Consider the following 16,632-nt stretch of genomic DNA (forward strand, 5'->3'; position numbering starts at 1 on the left):
CCCAACACCACCGTTCCCCCCTCCATCTTCTTCATCTTAATTTCAAATGAAAAGCATTTCCTGGAGTTCAGGAAACCACCAGTCCCTCCCTGGAGACAAGTCCATGGTTCTTTTTGGAGTCTGGGATCCATCCATCCATCCATCCATCCATCCATCCATCCATCCATCCATCCATCCATCCATCCCTGTTGACCTTGCCCATTTCATTTGCGGAGGCTGGGATAGTGATGCAAGTGTGAGGCACCTCTTACAGCCTTGAGGATTCTTGCCTCAAACCTAGAAGCTGCAGTTGTCCAAAGCCTGTTAGATACAGATCGGGGGAGGAAAGAGGTGTTTGTGCAGCCCACTGGCTCAAGGATGGTCTTTTATTATCCTTTTGGGAACCTGGGGGAAATGCCAACAAAGCTCACAGGGTCCTGAAGTTTGGGAACACTCACTTATAGGATTGGGGCTTTTCACTTCATAGAAGCAGGGAGGGAAGAAGCTCTAAGCTTGCCTCCCAGCTTGGACACTAACACCCCCACCCTTCTCCACTGACCTAGTTCATGGCTCAGCCAGCCTGAAAGATGGGCCTCAGTACCTGTCATGAGCTGTGTCACAGCTGCCAAATACCAAGGATTGAGTGCAGCTTCCTTCTGCAAAATTATCTTATTTAACACTGTGTCCTTAGACAAAAAGTGTCAAGAGCACAATATCAGCTGCTAAAGCCAACATAAAGCATTTGAGGAAACCACCTTGGCTGAAAAGGCCTCTCTGGGACCGATTACTTATTTACCATATGCACTGATATGTTATAGTGTTTATGAATCACTTGGAATGTCTTTTTGTTTCAGGGAATATATGTCCTTCAGCCTGACCAAATGCAGGTAAAAGATATTACAGGGTAGCAAATAACCCTTAGAATGTATCTTCTTCTTTTCTTTCATTTATATTTTTCTCAGGGGACCAGTGGCCATTCTCTGCTCCTTTTCAAGATAATAGCAGTGCTCCTGCTGGTTGCTGTGGTGTGGCCTGTGCCTTATTGTTCACAGGCTGTTTTGCAAGCTTGGGGTTCAGAAGACCCCAAGGAAGACCTAATGCAGAAGTTGACTCCTGCAGGCTGCATGAACCACCGTAACAATTCTTGAGCTAGTGCTGGCATGTAGAGAATACAACCTGTATCTCCTTTTAACAGGCTCCTATCGTGGGATGAACATTGTTCTTGAAATATGTTTGATTCCTCCTTTTCTGCAGGATGGATGAAAACATGAAAGCAAGATGGTGCTATGTGGTCACAGTTTATTACAATTCTTATGGTGAATAGCTCTTGAGAAATTCAAAGCTCTTCTGTTCCCTGAAATCTTCCTTTGGAACAGAAACAACATTTCTCCCTCCTTGTTCTTCATTGCTCTCTATTTTCTTGCTCAGCCACTTCTGGCTGGCAGACAAGCTGTGCTCCCACCAGGAGAAATTTTGCTCCTGAGGGATTACTTGGTTGTGTTGAAGTGCGAGAAATTGCCAATCTCACAGAATAGTGGCTGTTCCTCTGGGATTTTGCTGGAGTCCCAAGATGTTTCAATTGTTGCTGATTTGTTGTGAAGTCCCACCACAGCACCAAAGGTCACCTGTCTCTATTGTCAGTGGGATTTGTACTCTTTAAAAACATCATGTTTCAGCTCTTTCTCCAGGGAAACTGGGCCAATGATGCTTGCTTGCCACTTGGAGGGCAGGATATGAACAAAATGTATTCATGTCTGTGAAAACTAAATAGCAGAAGCTGTTAAGTGCAAACTGTGGTTATATTTTTAAAGGAGGTTTTAAGTGTTTGTCCACGTCCCTTCTGTAAAGGATTTCTTTCTGGAGGACATTGCTTTATGGGTTTAATTATTAAAAGTTGTTTTCTAGTCACTGAACTCCCATTCTTTTGTATTGCAGTTCCTAAATCCACTTCTTATTCTTGTCTTCATCCCAATTTTTGACCTTGGGCTCTACCCCCTGATAAACATGTGCAAATTGAATTTCACGTAAGTACTTGGGGACAATGCAGATGCATCTGTGCTTTTTCTTTTGCTGTAAGTGTGCAGAATAGTTTTTAAGGAAGAGAAATGCAAATTTCCATTTACCTTTCCCAATGCTTGAGTATGCTTCAGTTCCAAGAGGCAGCATCCCTCTCTTCCACAGAAGGAAGTGACTCATTTCCTCATGGAAATGCCAGAGGGTAAAACCCAGTGATGTTGGATTCTGCTCTGTACAGATTTTTCCAAAAGCATATACAAGTAGACTCATTTTGAATTTGATCAACGTGTTTTCCACCTTGTTTCCCAGGTCATGCCTAAATAATTCCCTCCCTGAAAAGTCCCCATGGGACCAAATTCATGGTCCCATGCTGGCTTGGATCTGAACCAGTGAGTGCACAAGGAGATTTCCATATGAGCCAAGCATTTTATCCTTAGTCTATGTTAGCAAGAAATGCAGTGTAATAGGAGCAGACCTTGGGTTGTTTATGAGACCCACTTTATGCAATTTGTGTGAATTAACTTCAGAGTATCTGTATTCTGCCTCTGTGGACTGATGCCCTGTAGCAGTGGAAGTACATTATGTGCACTCTTGGAGCGCCTTTGTCAGTGGAGTTTCAACTGAAAGGAGACAAGTTTCCGTGCTCCAGCACCACTTCTGCATGTGAGCCATAGCATGGGAAAGGATAATGAGTGGGGTGACTGGCTTAAAAAGCATGTTCTTAATCCAAACTAAAATGCTGGCCAGACAAAACCACATAAAATGGGTGTGGCAGGTGCCCCAGAAGCCTTCCTCTTCACCCTGCTGGTCCTTTCCCACCATGCTGAATTACTTGCACCTGAAGACATATCAAAAATATTGTCCTGGTGTCCCTTGGAGGATACACATCAGAGGCTGTGCTTCTCCCTGATACCATGTGAGCCCATGGCCTGGACTGTGCCTTGACTTGGCAGAAAACTTCCTGCCTGATGGCCAGCCCACAGAGTAGTTCACCCAGCAGCACAGACTCAAGAACCAACCAAGACTGAATGCCAGGACTAAAGACCATTGCAAAGAGTGGAGACCACTGAATCTAGAACCAGATTTGTCTCAAATCTCAACACTCAGCTCAATACTCAGTTTGAATCTGCTGTTCTGGACTTGCATTATTCTGATTTATATCAGATTTTCTCACGTAATTCTGGTAAAGTTGCACTAGCTTTGCCTTGAGTTTAGAAGAAAGCTTTTTATTTTCTAGAAATATAAATGGATTGGCATGAGAAATAACCCAGAATGAGGCCCCAGATGGTCAGAAACTTTGATGACATAAACTACACATTTTTCTATTCCTCATTCCCACTGCTAAATAGAATGTTACTTTCCTTTTGCCTTTCCCAGAAGGGACTTGAAGATACATAATTTCTGGTGCTCCTTCCAACATCATGGATTAACATAATGTCATGAGCTATTCCCTCTAGAAGAGCTGGGAAAAAGATAATATGAAACTTGTAAGGAAAGAACTTCTTTTCACGGCATATCAGTTTTAATTGGCCTCAGTGCTGGCCTCATGCAGAATAATAGAATAGTTTTAAGTTAAGAAATTGGCAATTTAAACAACCTGTCATCCTGAGTGCCACCTGTTGGACAGTTTATTACATGGTTTTGGCACATCTTTGGCTCTGAGGAATGGTATTCTATAGTTTAAATTACTTTTTTTTCCTTAATGGCACCTCTTTCATTTGCTCCATAGACCTATTAGGAAAATGGCAACAGGTATGATCCTTGCAGGGCTGGCGTTTGGACTTGCAGCTGTTATAGAAGTCAAAATAAATGTAAGTAAAGCACAAGGCATTCCTCAGAAATTCTTTCTTTCCATGGGGTGTAATTATTGATGTCTGGTAGATAATCCTTTAAGCCATTGTGCTCCTTGGTCAAACTTTGTAATGTTTTCTTTACAATTGAGCATACTGATCCAGTTGCTAATGATAATTCTTACCTTGTCTACTTTTCCCTCTCTTTGTCTCTGTGTCTTTCTTTCTAGTCTTTGCAGTTTTCCTGTGCTGGTCATCTGTATCGGTCTATATTCTAGATTTCCATCGTCAAAGTGCTTGACAGACATCTAGTTAGTGCTAGTGATTAATTTCCAAAAGGTAGTCTGTTCTCTCTCCTATTTCTTGCTGTAGCTTGCCTATACTTTTCTGTTTGGGGTCTTTTGTGTGTGTGTGGTCGTTTTGGTTTTTTATTTAATTGTTTTAAAATTTTAAAATTTAATTACTTTCCTGCTTTATGATGGGGATGGTTTTTTTTGCAAGCCAAATTGTTTCTCTGGGGAGGCAGGTGAATGCTGACACAGGCATCAGGGACTGCCAGGCATCCCCAGAGAGGATGGCAGCACATCTCTTATAAATTCCATGTTAGCTCCTACAGATTGGTACTGTTTGTTTCTGGCTCATGACCAGCATTGTGTAGACTTTGGCTGACCTTTGTCTCACAAAAGTTACTATAGGATTAATTTTTAAAGCTTCTATGTGTACTTAAAACGTTCTGCTAGAGTGGCTGGCTCACAGCCCTGGATTAACATCTGCTAGTTCCTCAGGTGAATCCCCTAATGTGCCTCCTACTGAAATGAGACTGTGTGGGTTCAGGTCTTTTTTTCTGATCTCTTTATGTGAGCAAAGAAATGCTCTCATTGCCACCACCAGAATCTCTGGCCAAGCACCAAAGTTTGCTCTGGCTGTGGGTAACTCCTCTGGGCAGAGGCGAGTTAGAGGTTCCCTTCTGCCTGTACATGAAAATTTTACCCTAAAGGCCATTTTAAGATCTAGCAAAGAAGAGGATAAGATGGTCCACCCTCACTTGACTGTGGGCAGCAGAAGTGAAAAGCTACAGTAATAGTATTTGCTGGACAATATTAGCAGGCCTGTTGGTCCAGAGCAGCATGTGGATACAGGGAAATCAGCTCATTTTGACTTCTTTGGCAGTGTGTCTCCCCACCCAGTTAGGTTCAAAATTCCCTGCCTGAAATACCCAAATTATCAGATAAGATAGAAGTAAAATAAATAGCTCTGCAGTATGGCTGGCAGCTACTTGAAAATAAAATGAGAAAAAAAGAGAAGTTAAAAAAAATATTAGCTCTGCAGGTAGTACAAGGCTGACACTGATTGATGTACTCTTTCTAGGAAATGATTCCTGGCAGAAGGAGATACCTCAGTGCTGGAGGCATCAGCTTACCTCTCTCAGAAAACAAGAAATAACATCTATACAGTCAGCTGTATAGATAGCAAGGTGTCCAGTAATGCAAAAGCACTGATTACAGACATGAAGCTGGACTTGGATTTTCAAAACTACTTAACTTCTGATCTGATTCTTTTCCCAGTCACTGACTGCAGTGGGGAATAATTATTCTGGTCACTGCTTTTGAAAGCTAAGCACAAATTTTTCCATTTTCATGTGGCAGTTGGTTAAATCCAGGCACGAGGGAGCTGTATAATGAAAGCTGCGACATTCTTCTACCTCCTCAGTAGGTGTGTAGTCTGTACACTTAGTGGTGTGAAGAGCAATTTTTGGGAGGAATGATGGGTTGGCCATTGAGCTACTATGAGGAAACCTCCCTAAAAATGATTTATGTTCAGTTTTCTCTGAGTGCAACTTCTGTTGAGGAAGGGATGGAAAAGTGTCATTACAGAGAGGAAGACTATTATGGCTAAAAATGAAGAGATATTAAAGTGCTAATAAAGCATACAGATGGCACTTAAAGCCTTTTACTTTAATTAGGAAACCGATATGCCTCGACTTGTCCCAAAAGAAAGTTTAATTCGGGTCCTGAATTTGGCAAAGAACCCTGTTCAAGTGACAATCCAAGACAAGGACCTATTTCAGCAGCCTGTGGAGTCTTTTCAGGTAAGCATAAGCAGATATTTGGGACTGAAATGCCTGACTTGCATGTCATTGAAGAAAGGATGGAGTTTTTTTCAGGCATTTTCTAATAAAGCCCACAGATGCAAAAACTTGTTCTGCTCTATCGCCTCAGAAGTGCATGGGAATAGCTTTACAAATGAAGCATAATATCTGTTATATGAAACAGAAATTGAACATTTGGAGAAGAATTTCTCTGGCAAAGCATACACCTTACATTCACCTGTAATTAGGAATAAAGGATAACAGGATTACAGTCTCTCTTAAAGAGAGGGTCGTGTTGTACCCGGTAGGAAAATACAAATCCTTTCTTATCCGAAGAAAGTGTAACCAAGTTTATTTTCTTCCACAGAACCCAGCTGAGTACTCAAAATTAATATTGAATGGAGAGCAACAGAGCCTTCACTTCACCCTGCAACATCAAGGATTGACTCTTGCTTTTAACTACACTGTGAAGGAAAAATCAGTATACAGCTTAATTGTTTTTGAGGCAGAAGGAAGCCTATCAAGCCGCTTAGTGAGTGTGGGAGTGAAGTGTAAATACAGTATTAATTCAATGGCTGGGATGCTACAATGGGGTAATAGGCTCATTAATTCATTTGCTCAGTTGCAATGTCTGTCTGATTGCTCTCAGATGGTCTAAACCTCACTTCTTAGCTAGAGGCATTGGATCTGTACACATTTCTGTTGGTTGATTAATAGAGGCGTTGTGGCATCTGAGAGTTTCTGGGCACACTTTAATCCACTGAGTGCTGCTGTGGGAGAGCAGAGTCATGCCTGCTAGGCAGCAGAGCTGGAGAAAGCTGGGGAAACAGAGCTAGAGGTTTTCCCCCAAAGATGGCTCTATAAAGCAAAGATGTTGAAGAGGCTCTAGGGCTGGCCATGGAATAAAAGCATCAGAGGAATGATTCTGTGATTAGTTATTGCAAATGTTTTGTGAAAAAGCACAGAAGGCCCATTTGTTTTGCTGAACAGAATAAATAATTAAGCTCATTTCAGGCTCTGCAGCAGACCTGGCTGTATTTGGACTTTTGTGTATTTCTGCAACAATCAGAGAGGCACATATGGGATGTGTAGGGCAGATTCTATATCTTTTGTGCATAGCTGTATCCTAAGAAGCTGTCTTGAAATTCATGGTGTTATTGCAAATTGTGGCAGGTGTGTAAATGCCATCAGAATCTGTCCTCATGCTAAAATATCCATTCTCTTTGCAGTTCCTGAAACTTTTACCTTGCAGGGTAGCCACACCAAGCATTCAATATTATGTAGTAGAAACCATATAACTTTTTTGAAATTAATTTAAAGAATTTATTTTATCATAACATCAGGATTTTTTGCTGATGATCAGACTTCATGGTTTGGAGGCTAGGACTCAGTGTCACACAAAATTAACTTTCCCTGTGACACTGAAATCTTTGTGCTGTTTCTTTAGGAAATGGATACTTGTGATTTTCATACAGTCTTTAAGAAGCAAAAACCTGCAACAGGCTTGGAGCATATCAATCTCAGAGCTCCAGTACATCTATGCTGCCCCAGCTGTCTAGACTGTGCTTAAATTAATGCCCACCCTGGCACAGGCAGGCTCTCTTGTGCTGGGAAACATCTGTGCTGTTGGGTGATGCTATTGACCTGTCATTCACAGCTCTAGATACGGGAGATGTGGAAGACAGCATGGTAAATGATACTTTTCCAGCACTGCAACACAAGGAAAGCAGTGCCAACATCACTGCTGTGTTGCAGGGCTCACCCTTGAGTTACCTCCCTCACTGCTGGGCTTGGCCCACTCACTCAGGTGGGACTGCTTTCCTGGAAGGATCCTAGCTGAAATTGGTTTCTTCTCCTTTGTGGGCTGTTGAGTAGGCAGGAAATGAATTTGAGAGCTCTGGGGATCATCAGTGAATACGAGTAATAGTTTGGCTGGTCTGTCTGCAACGAACTAGAGTATTCATCCCCATGTGTCTCCCATGGAAAAAAATGATGTTGCCGTTTATTATTTATTGCTCTGACATTTATTATTCACTGTGGCTATTTATTATTTAGGGCATATGTTATTTGTGGGTAGCATATTACTCTGAAGTACAATAGACATTAATAGATATACTGAAATTCTGGATCCTTGGTCTCAGAAAATCAGGGTTTTGCATCAGGAAAAAAAGTGTGGTGAAAGGGACAGAAAACTTTGAGAGAGAGCCAGTTTCTAAAGTCCCTTTTGGCTTGCGTGGGTTCCATCTGGGTTCTAGCTGTGGCCTCCAGGAGAGAGACTCTCACTCCCCAGTGTGCCCATCCAGATGGCCATTGCAGGGATCTGTCTGCAGGGATCTGTTTGTGAGCACAAACAAGCATCTTGTTTTCTCCTACTCTCTGCCTGCACATTAAAACAGTTTAACCTCTTGAGTATTGAGGATCAGGGAAAGCATGAGAGGCATGATCATCAGTATAGTAACCTAGCACTTCCTCTCAGCTTTAGACTTCTGTGAAGTCTATGAATATGACAAGAATCAGGGTCTGAAAGTTAGGCATTTGCAGATTTTGTAGGAGTGAGGCACTTAGTTTAACTGTAACTAGTCACTGAAAGATGCTAGTGTGGATAGTGCTCTCTTGCTATCTCAAGAAAAGTACTTTTTTTGGAGAGTGTTACATGCCTCAGAAGAAGGCTGACTGGCTAAAACTCAGTAGCCTTTGTTATGGAAGCGATGAGGAGAAAAGGTATGATCTCATCTTAAGCCCTTGGAGGAGATGAAATTTTGCCATTGGCTTCATTGTACCAGGGCTCCCCAGCTGTGGCCTGATGTAAAGCTTATGTGAGAGTCCAGTGGATTTCCACAGGCTTTGCAGCGCGTGTAACTCTGCAGACACCACTGTTGTCTGCCACACATTGTAAGGCAGCATTAATAAATATGTTTGATGGGTTTTTTTCTTCCTCTCTTTAGATTACAGACTTGGAAGCAAAGCCAGAAAATGGTTTGGCAGCTGTTAGGTAGGAATGGCGTTTTTTTGGGGTTTTTTTTGGGATTTGGTGGTGGTTGGGTGAGGGAAAGTGCTTTTGTCTGATGCATCTGTATGTAACATAGCCCAGATGTTCTTGGGTTGGAATCCAGTCCACACTTCTCATGCAAGACTTGGGTGTCAGCTGTGGAGGCTTGACAGAGTGTCACCTCCCACACATGCCATGCAGAGCTGAGAACTATTGCTGCTCACTGCCTAGGCTAGTCTGGGCTGTGGTGGCAACATAAAAGAGCTCCTTCCTTGGAAAAGTGGCAAATTCATCTCACTGATGAAAGGGAAGCAGCAATTTGGATAGGAGCTGTTGCTATGTCCTTTGCAAATTGGCCAACCCGTGATGTTCACCCAAACTCATGCACAAGTGTCTACTAAATTGGATGCAGCAACAATTTTACATCCTCATAAAAAATTCAGCTGGGCATTGGGTTCTGCTTAGTTCACTCTTCCCAATTTGAGCTTGTCCATTTAGTCCATGAACACTCCTGTTCTGGTTTGTGCTGGCTGCTGAGGTGCAGAAGATGCAAATTTGCAAAAAAAACCCTCAAAAAACAAAACACAGTAAACCACCAAAACAAAAACAAACAAAACCCAAAACCCCCCAAAAAGCAGTATTCCAGATAGACTTTCTATAGGATTTGGGCAAGGTGAAATTAGGGAAAAAACAAAATAACAAAATGAACCAACCACCAAATAAAAACAAAAAACCCCAACCAAACAAAACAATGTCCAACCCCTCTATCTGAAAACCTGTGTAGACAAACTAGAACAGTATCTCTTCACAGCCCTGTACTTGTGAAGGTTTCTACTGACTAAACACCCTTGAAGACTTGATTCAGTCAGAATTTTTTTTATATTTTCTTGTGAAGATTTTTGACAAAATCCCCAGACTTTCCATTTAAGAATTTGTAAAGAAGTTTCACTAGGAAGAAACTATTTTTGCACTAAAAATTTACTTCTGTTAAGCACTTGACTAACTTCAGGGATTTCACCCCCATTTAAAGAACTGAAAACAAAAATATCTTAAAATATAGATCAAATGAAAAGGGTTTGGTTTTACTATCAATTTTTGACTTGTCAGAGGGAAACTGTCTTTTGTCTATGAAAGAACACCAAACAAACTGTTCCCATATAAGTTCTAGTTTTGATGAAGATATCTTATTATGCTAGAAAACTCCTTGCCACTTGTAGAAGTTCTTTGCCAGCATGGTGCACCTGCTCATCAGGATGCACAGCTTCAGAGTTTCCTGTGGTAGGCTGAGACTGCCCCCTCACACAGCCATGGAACTGTCACCATAGTGTCACAGAGTGGTCTGGGTTGGAAAGACCTTGAGATCACTCTGTACAAACACCCCTGTCATGGGCAGGGACACCTCCTGCTAGACCAGGTTGCTCAAAGCCCAGTCCAACCTGGCCTGGAACATTTCCAGGGATGAGGCATGCACAACTTTGTTGGGCAACCTGTTCCAGTGTCCTGCCACCTTCATAATGAAGAGATTCTCCCTAAAATCTAACATGATTTAACCCTCTTTCAGTTTAAAGGCATTCCCCCTTGTCCTATAACTCCATACCCATGTAAGACGTCCCTCTCCAGCTCTCTTGTAGGATCTCTTCAGGTACTGGAAGGTGCTCTGAGATTTCCCTGGAGCTTTCTCTTCTCCAGGCTGAACAGCCCCATCTCTCTCATCCTGTCTTCACAGGAGAGGTGCCCCAGCCCTCTGATCATCTTCATTGTCTCCTCAGAATTTGCTGCAATCTTTGTTGGTCTCTGAGACTGGATTGCCAGGAGGTTCTAGACCACAAAAAGTGAGGGACACTTTTCATAGAAAAGAGAGTAAGAGGGTAAAATTGTGCAACAAGGAAAATAATCTTGTATTGAAAAAACTAGGCAATGAATCAGACAAATATTTTGGAAACTTGCAGAAGAGACTCTCATAACCTTATGGAATTACAGAATGCTTTGGGAGAGTATGCAAACTTCTAAAGTGTCTGCTGTTATGCTTCTGCCCTGTCTGACAGGCCAATGAAATATGGTTTCTTTGCAGATTCCTTAATGGTTTGAGCCAAGATGTCAACCTCACCATCGATAGCAAAAGGTTTATTGCTGTTCAGAAAAACTACAGTGCTTCTGAGTACTCACTGCTGGAGAGGGACATGTAAGTCTCTCTTCCTGAGCTGAAGGTCCTTGCTGAGGCATCTCCTTGGGTACAAAGAGACTTTTCTCAGCCTAATAGCAAAACCTGCATTGCTATTGTCTTGGTATGTGGTTGTGGGGGCAGATGTTTGTAAAAAGCAGAATTATCAACTCAGCGCAGAGCAGGTGTTCCAGGCCAGTCATGTGTGTGCAGAAGTTTTTACTCACATTGTGTGGAGGCCTGGAGGGAAGAGATTCATCATTCCTGTGCATCTATCAGTGGAGTAAGGTGGGACATGGTGAAGTCTCCTCTGCCATTTAGTGCCTGCTTTATTTTGTTATTCTCTCAGGCCCAAGCTCCTGGTATTAGGGTGCTCTCAGGGAAAGGCCAGTTCATATTCCATCCTGCAAAGTGTTAGTATGTGGGCTGGTAACATCAAGTGGCATTACATGGCTTTGCAGGCTGGGCTTGTTAGACAGGGGCTCCATATGGCCTTGGTTTGGCAGTACTGCAGTTGGCTCTTGTAGGGTATTTCTAGCATTTCCAGTGTTTCAAAACAAGCTTCATGGCTTTTCTCTGCATCAGCTCCATCCAAAATATTTATTGCTGCAATTTAGTAGGATGCAGCAGCCATTGTGGCAATGCTGCTGAGCTTCTGTGCCATCTCACACATCCAAAATCAGAAGAACAAACATGAAGGCTAATTTGCTCTGTTGAAAGGAAACAAAGTTGCTTCTGGGTCCACATCTCTGAGTTCCTATTGACTACTTGTCTGGCCTATATTTCCTGAAGAAATGCAGCAAAATTTGGGAGGAAAATAAACCTAAGGGGAGGAAAAAAATTACATCAGCACTACAAAAGAACAGAAACCATTAAAAATGTTAGCAATGGTCATTAGGTGAATTCCAGTGTCCAAGTGTTTCTAGAAGGATAAGACAGCAAGAGCTCCAGTGACTGCTTGATGCAAACACTACTGCATTTTTACATCTTGCATCCTCCCTGCTCCATTTCAGGGGTATGCTTGATACCACTGCTCCGTGTTCTTTGTTTGTGGAACTAACTGGGAAATACTGTCCTTCATCCTTTTATCTAGATATAATAATGGAAAATGCATAACTGAAACAGGAGAGTTCCCCCTGGAGCTGGGGCTGCTTGACTTCGGTGCCTCATACACCATTGTGATAACTAATGTAAGTGTTCCTGTGATGGTCACACACTCCTGCTCTGCTCTCTGGTAGTGCTTTTGTTCCTGTGTTGGTGACTCTCACTTGCTTTGTCCACTCTGATCCCTCAGCAGTAGCCAAGTGAGGGCAGTCTGTTATCAAAGGAATTGAAGGAAGTTTTGATACCTACATAAACAAGGTGGGTGTGTATTTGTTCCACCTTACACCGTGATCATGTCAGACTGCATGGGTTAAAAAGAAGTAAAATCTTTTCCTTGATAGAAATCCTCCATAGAAACTCATGTGATCTGTGGTTTGTGCTGGTCTCTTGCCATCCTTTAGCAGTTAACATTGACCCAGAGCACTGCAAAGAGTTATTACCACCTGCCAAGAGCTGACTCTGCTTGTGGTCTTTAAAAGATTGTTCCTGGTGGTGTCTCACACTCAAAAAATTGCAGAAACAGTCTGCTCTATCCTCACATTTAGCTTACTGAACTAAAGTCTGATCTTCCAAGATTTTGTAGATTATGCATAGGGGGAAGAGGGACAAAGTCCTGAGGGAGGAGGTTGGTGAGATTGTACATCTGTTTCCTCCTCTCACTGTCTGTACAGATAATTTAGAGCCTAGTGTAAAGTCAAGGCATGGTTTTCTGAACAGCCTGGCCCTGATGGGGTCTGGGCACTGCTGAAAGGGTGGATTCCTTTCCCTGCATGCCAACCTCTCAGACACACTGCTTCAACCCTGGTCCAGCTGGCTGGAGCCACGGAGATGAACGTGATCAGCTTAGCTCCCATTTTAACCTTTCCACCACAAAGGCACACAGACAAACTGAGTCTGACAGGACACACTGCTAAGCTGCCCTCTGGGACGTTGGCTGCTGTGTTGTGATGAACAGAGCAAAGTGTTGTCATCTACTCCCTGGCAGTAGCATCTCCCTGTTGGGCAATTAATGGGAGCTGTTCATGGCTGCAGAGTCCAAATATGTCGAGGGAAAAATATAGCCATGAAGCACCTGGTATTTTTTTTTCCAATTCCAGTAGCTGGAGTGGGATGTACAGCCCTGGAGGGAACAAGCAGATGCTGCCATCTGTGAAGGCAGAGATTTATGTACATAAAACACACACACTTGAAGTGATGTTGGCCAGACCCCTCTTCTACGGTTGCAAGCCTCTTTCACCAGATGAGAAACCAGATAGAGAGGTTGCATTAAAAATATAACACTAAGAAAATTGCCCCAGAGCCTCTGGTAACAGGTCCAGCTGAGGTAAATGTGTCCCATGTCACTGTGCCAAGGATTCCAGTTTGTGGTCCCATCTACATAAGTCCCTGCTATATCCCTGGCTGCTCAAGGTGGCTCTGTGCCTCAGCCCTTCCAAACCTTGTGCTAGTACTTTAATATTTTTCATCCTCTGTTTTTCCATCTATCTCTCTGTGGTTTCTGCTTTCTGTAGAGATTTAGTTTGCTTGAGGCCAAGATCACTTTTAATTATTGCAGTGATTTGTACTGAGCCCTGCTCCTCTGCCAGGAGTGCCATATAGAAGAACCAGGAATACAATATATTAGTCTGCTAATGTAGCTGAACTGTGAAACTTAAATCATGGGGATGCTGCCTTCTACCCAGCCTTCCTCAGTGTGCAGTTACAGCATGGTGCTTGTGACATTTGTTTATGGGCTAAAGAGCAATGCACAGCACTCTTCTCACCCCTTTTAGCCTGCTGAAATAAAGTTTCTTGAGTTGCCTCCCTGGCAATGATTGGTGATTAAGAACATCTTGTAAACATCCATTGTATTTTTTCCTCCTTAAACACAGGGCTTTCTGCCTGAAGTCATTTCAGTCTAGTGTTTTCCTGGCTTCTAGTCAATTCTCTCTCAGCCTCTGAGCCTCTGTGCATCACAGGCAGTATTAATTACACCTGGAAAAAGAAACAAAAATAATTAGGAATACAGCTACCATAACTATCTGAATAGATCTGATATGGAGCAGTCTTTGCTACTCTTGGCATTCCTGAGCTGAATTTGTTTGGGTGTCACTGATATCATAGGGAAGTTGTACACTGCTGATAAAATGGGAGCAGTGAACACATGGCTGCAATGAGCACTTACTCTCTCATCCTTTTTTGACCTTGAGGACATCAGCAGGTCACTGGCTCTTCACTGGAACCTCACAGGCTTTTCCTAGCCCCACTACAGAAGACAACTTGTTGGTTTGCAATAATTCAGGGAATTCTTGTGGTACCTAAATGAGCTGGAATCCTTCCATCCTGCTCTCTCTGCCCTGTGCAGCAGGAGTCATCCTATTCCCAACAGGCTTGGAAATGGCAGGGTTGAGAGCCATAGTTTGCTTCAAAGGCAGAGGTTTTTTTCCACCTTTGCTTAAAACTGTTTTTTGGTAAATTTGCTGCTGTTGTTCAGGCTAAGAAAAATCTGATCTTTCAGCAACTAATTAGTGTGCCTTTTTTTTTCCTGCTAGATTTCTGGAGGTGCTGTTGAGACGTGGAAGTCAGAAGACATCAAAGCCAACAATGTCCACATGGCCTGGCAGTTACCACAATATTTACTGATATCTGCTGGGGAGGTGATGTTCTCCATTACAGGTCTGGCCTTCTCCTATTCTCAGGTACTCCACTTAAAGATAAGGACCTTACAATTAGACTTCAAGATTTATTTCTGCATCTGCCATTGACTTGTCATACCTCCTTTGACATGACACTAAAAATGTTATCTATCCTTCAGCTGAAAGTGGGATCATAACACAGCTTGCTGGGTACCCTCAAGCTAAATTAATTCATATTCTGAAGGTACCTATTCTCAGTGATACTTGGAAATATCCTTTTCTGGTCAACCTGAGAACACAGAACAGAACTGGATAGTTAACGGGAAAACTCTGAATATTTTGTTATCAGGGTTTTCTCCTAGTGAAATATTTTGTGCTGTGTATTTTTCAGTGATATAAAGGCAAGGTATCTCAAGGGCTACAGGGTGGCATGAGGACTTGGCACATGCTTTAAACTGAGAGACTGAAGGGGTCTAAACATGCAAGGTTGTAACAAGGGAGCAAGGGGTAATGAACCTGCAAGGGATGATTTGATTGTTGTCTGGGGAGGTTGATGAGAAGAGAGGACTGAGACATTACATGGTCAAACAGCTACTGAAGCTGCTCAAATCTATCCCTGGAGTAAGGTGCAGATGTTTATTAATGAGGATGATTAATGCAGTGGGATGATCTGTAATGGGATGTGAAAAATTTGTCCTCAGCAGGAAATTTAACATCAAGATCCAGTCTCTTTTCCAAAGGTGTACAGCCACATGGCACCAGACTTCAAGCTGCAGGGCTCGTGTGGCTCCTTGGACGTCCTGATCGTACCATTTCAGATGATGCAGGTTGGGGATGAGCCGGAGTCAGCTCTGCAACAACAGCATCTCCTGCTTCTTCATGTGTCCTCCTGCCCATGTTTTGAAAGCTCCTTGTATGCAGATGTTGAGACTAACCACAGATTAACCACTCCACACAGAGAAAATTCCACCATCTCCTCCTAGGCTGAGCCCAATGACACCTGCACTGGGCAGGACTCCAGAGGGTGAAGCAGGGCTGAAGGGCACAGCAGGATTCCCACTGATCAGGCCCTTCTCCTCTTTTCAGTCTCCAGCCAGCATGAAGTCGGTGCTGCAGGCAGGCTGGCTGCTCACCGTGGCTGTGGGGAATACCTTTGTGCTCATTGTTGCCGAGGCTGCACCAATGGCACAGGTATGGTTTGGCTCTTAAAACAGAGGTCATGCTTTCCAACAGGCTTCTGGTGCTTCTGGATGGCCATGTCCTGGTGCACAGCTTCTCTGCCCAGCCCCAGGCTCGGCACCTGAGCTGACAGCAGCTCACTCTGAGCTGTCCCCCAGCCCCTGCTCCATGGGGCCCTCAGTGGAGCTCCCCTGGGGAGCACTGGCCCTCCCTGGCCCTCCAAGGGCTGGAAGTGCCTGACCTGTGCTGGTAACTCTGCTGGAGCTCAGCTCTAGGCAAGCTGGCTGTGTCTGCACCTGGAGCCTGCACACAGAGGCAGCCGCACGCTGAGTGCTCCCCAGAGCACGGGCACTCAGCCTTCCTCAGGGGTCTCGCCTGGGGAGTCCTGCCAGGCTGCCTCTGGCATCCCTGAGATGTCAGGCTGACAGGGGGAGGTCGTGGTGCAGAGGTAGTTTAATTCAGGCTGTGAAACTTCTGGGATGATGCCAGGAAGGTGTGAACTGGGGCATATTTCTGGCCAGCATGAATCTGCCTCTCCCAAAATAATCTTGTAGGCAAAAAGCCCAGGTGGGTACGTTCCAGTCAGACTTGTAAGAAAAGATTAATGACAGCAACTCAATCTAACTGTTTTGTTTCAAGAGGTGTCACATATTTGTAATTACATTATGTGTACAAGCATTTACCAGAAAAACAGGATGAGAAAGTTTCTT

At 43.4% G+C, this 16,632-nt stretch overlaps 1 protein-coding gene across 2 annotated transcripts in view; it reads left to right on the top strand.

Moving 5' to 3' along the window:
- Positions 1-16,632, top strand: part of SLC15A2 (solute carrier family 15 member 2) — a 59,056-nt gene that overhangs the window by 34,172 nt on the left and 8,252 nt on the right. For both annotated transcript variants that reach the window (XM_041408471.1, XM_041408461.1), the window contains 10 exons: positions 834-866; positions 1,915-2,003; positions 3,725-3,806; positions 5,749-5,874; positions 6,242-6,406; positions 8,820-8,866; positions 10,935-11,045; positions 12,118-12,214; positions 14,660-14,806; positions 15,830-15,934. In XM_041408471.1, coding sequence (XP_041264405.1) covers positions 834-866; positions 1,915-2,003; positions 3,725-3,806; positions 5,749-5,874; positions 6,242-6,406; positions 8,820-8,866; positions 10,935-11,045; positions 12,118-12,214; positions 14,660-14,806; positions 15,830-15,934 — 1,002 coding nt within the window. The remainder of the gene's footprint in view (positions 1-833; positions 867-1,914; positions 2,004-3,724; positions 3,807-5,748; positions 5,875-6,241; positions 6,407-8,819; positions 8,867-10,934; positions 11,046-12,117; positions 12,215-14,659; positions 14,807-15,829; positions 15,935-16,632) is intronic.

Source organism: Onychostruthus taczanowskii, unplaced genomic scaffold (genome assembly GCF_017590055.1).
Source record: "Onychostruthus taczanowskii isolate IOZ18803 unplaced genomic scaffold, ASM1759005v1 scaffold10, whole genome shotgun sequence".
Taxonomy (NCBI): domain Eukaryota; kingdom Metazoa; phylum Chordata; class Aves; order Passeriformes; family Passeridae; genus Onychostruthus; species Onychostruthus taczanowskii.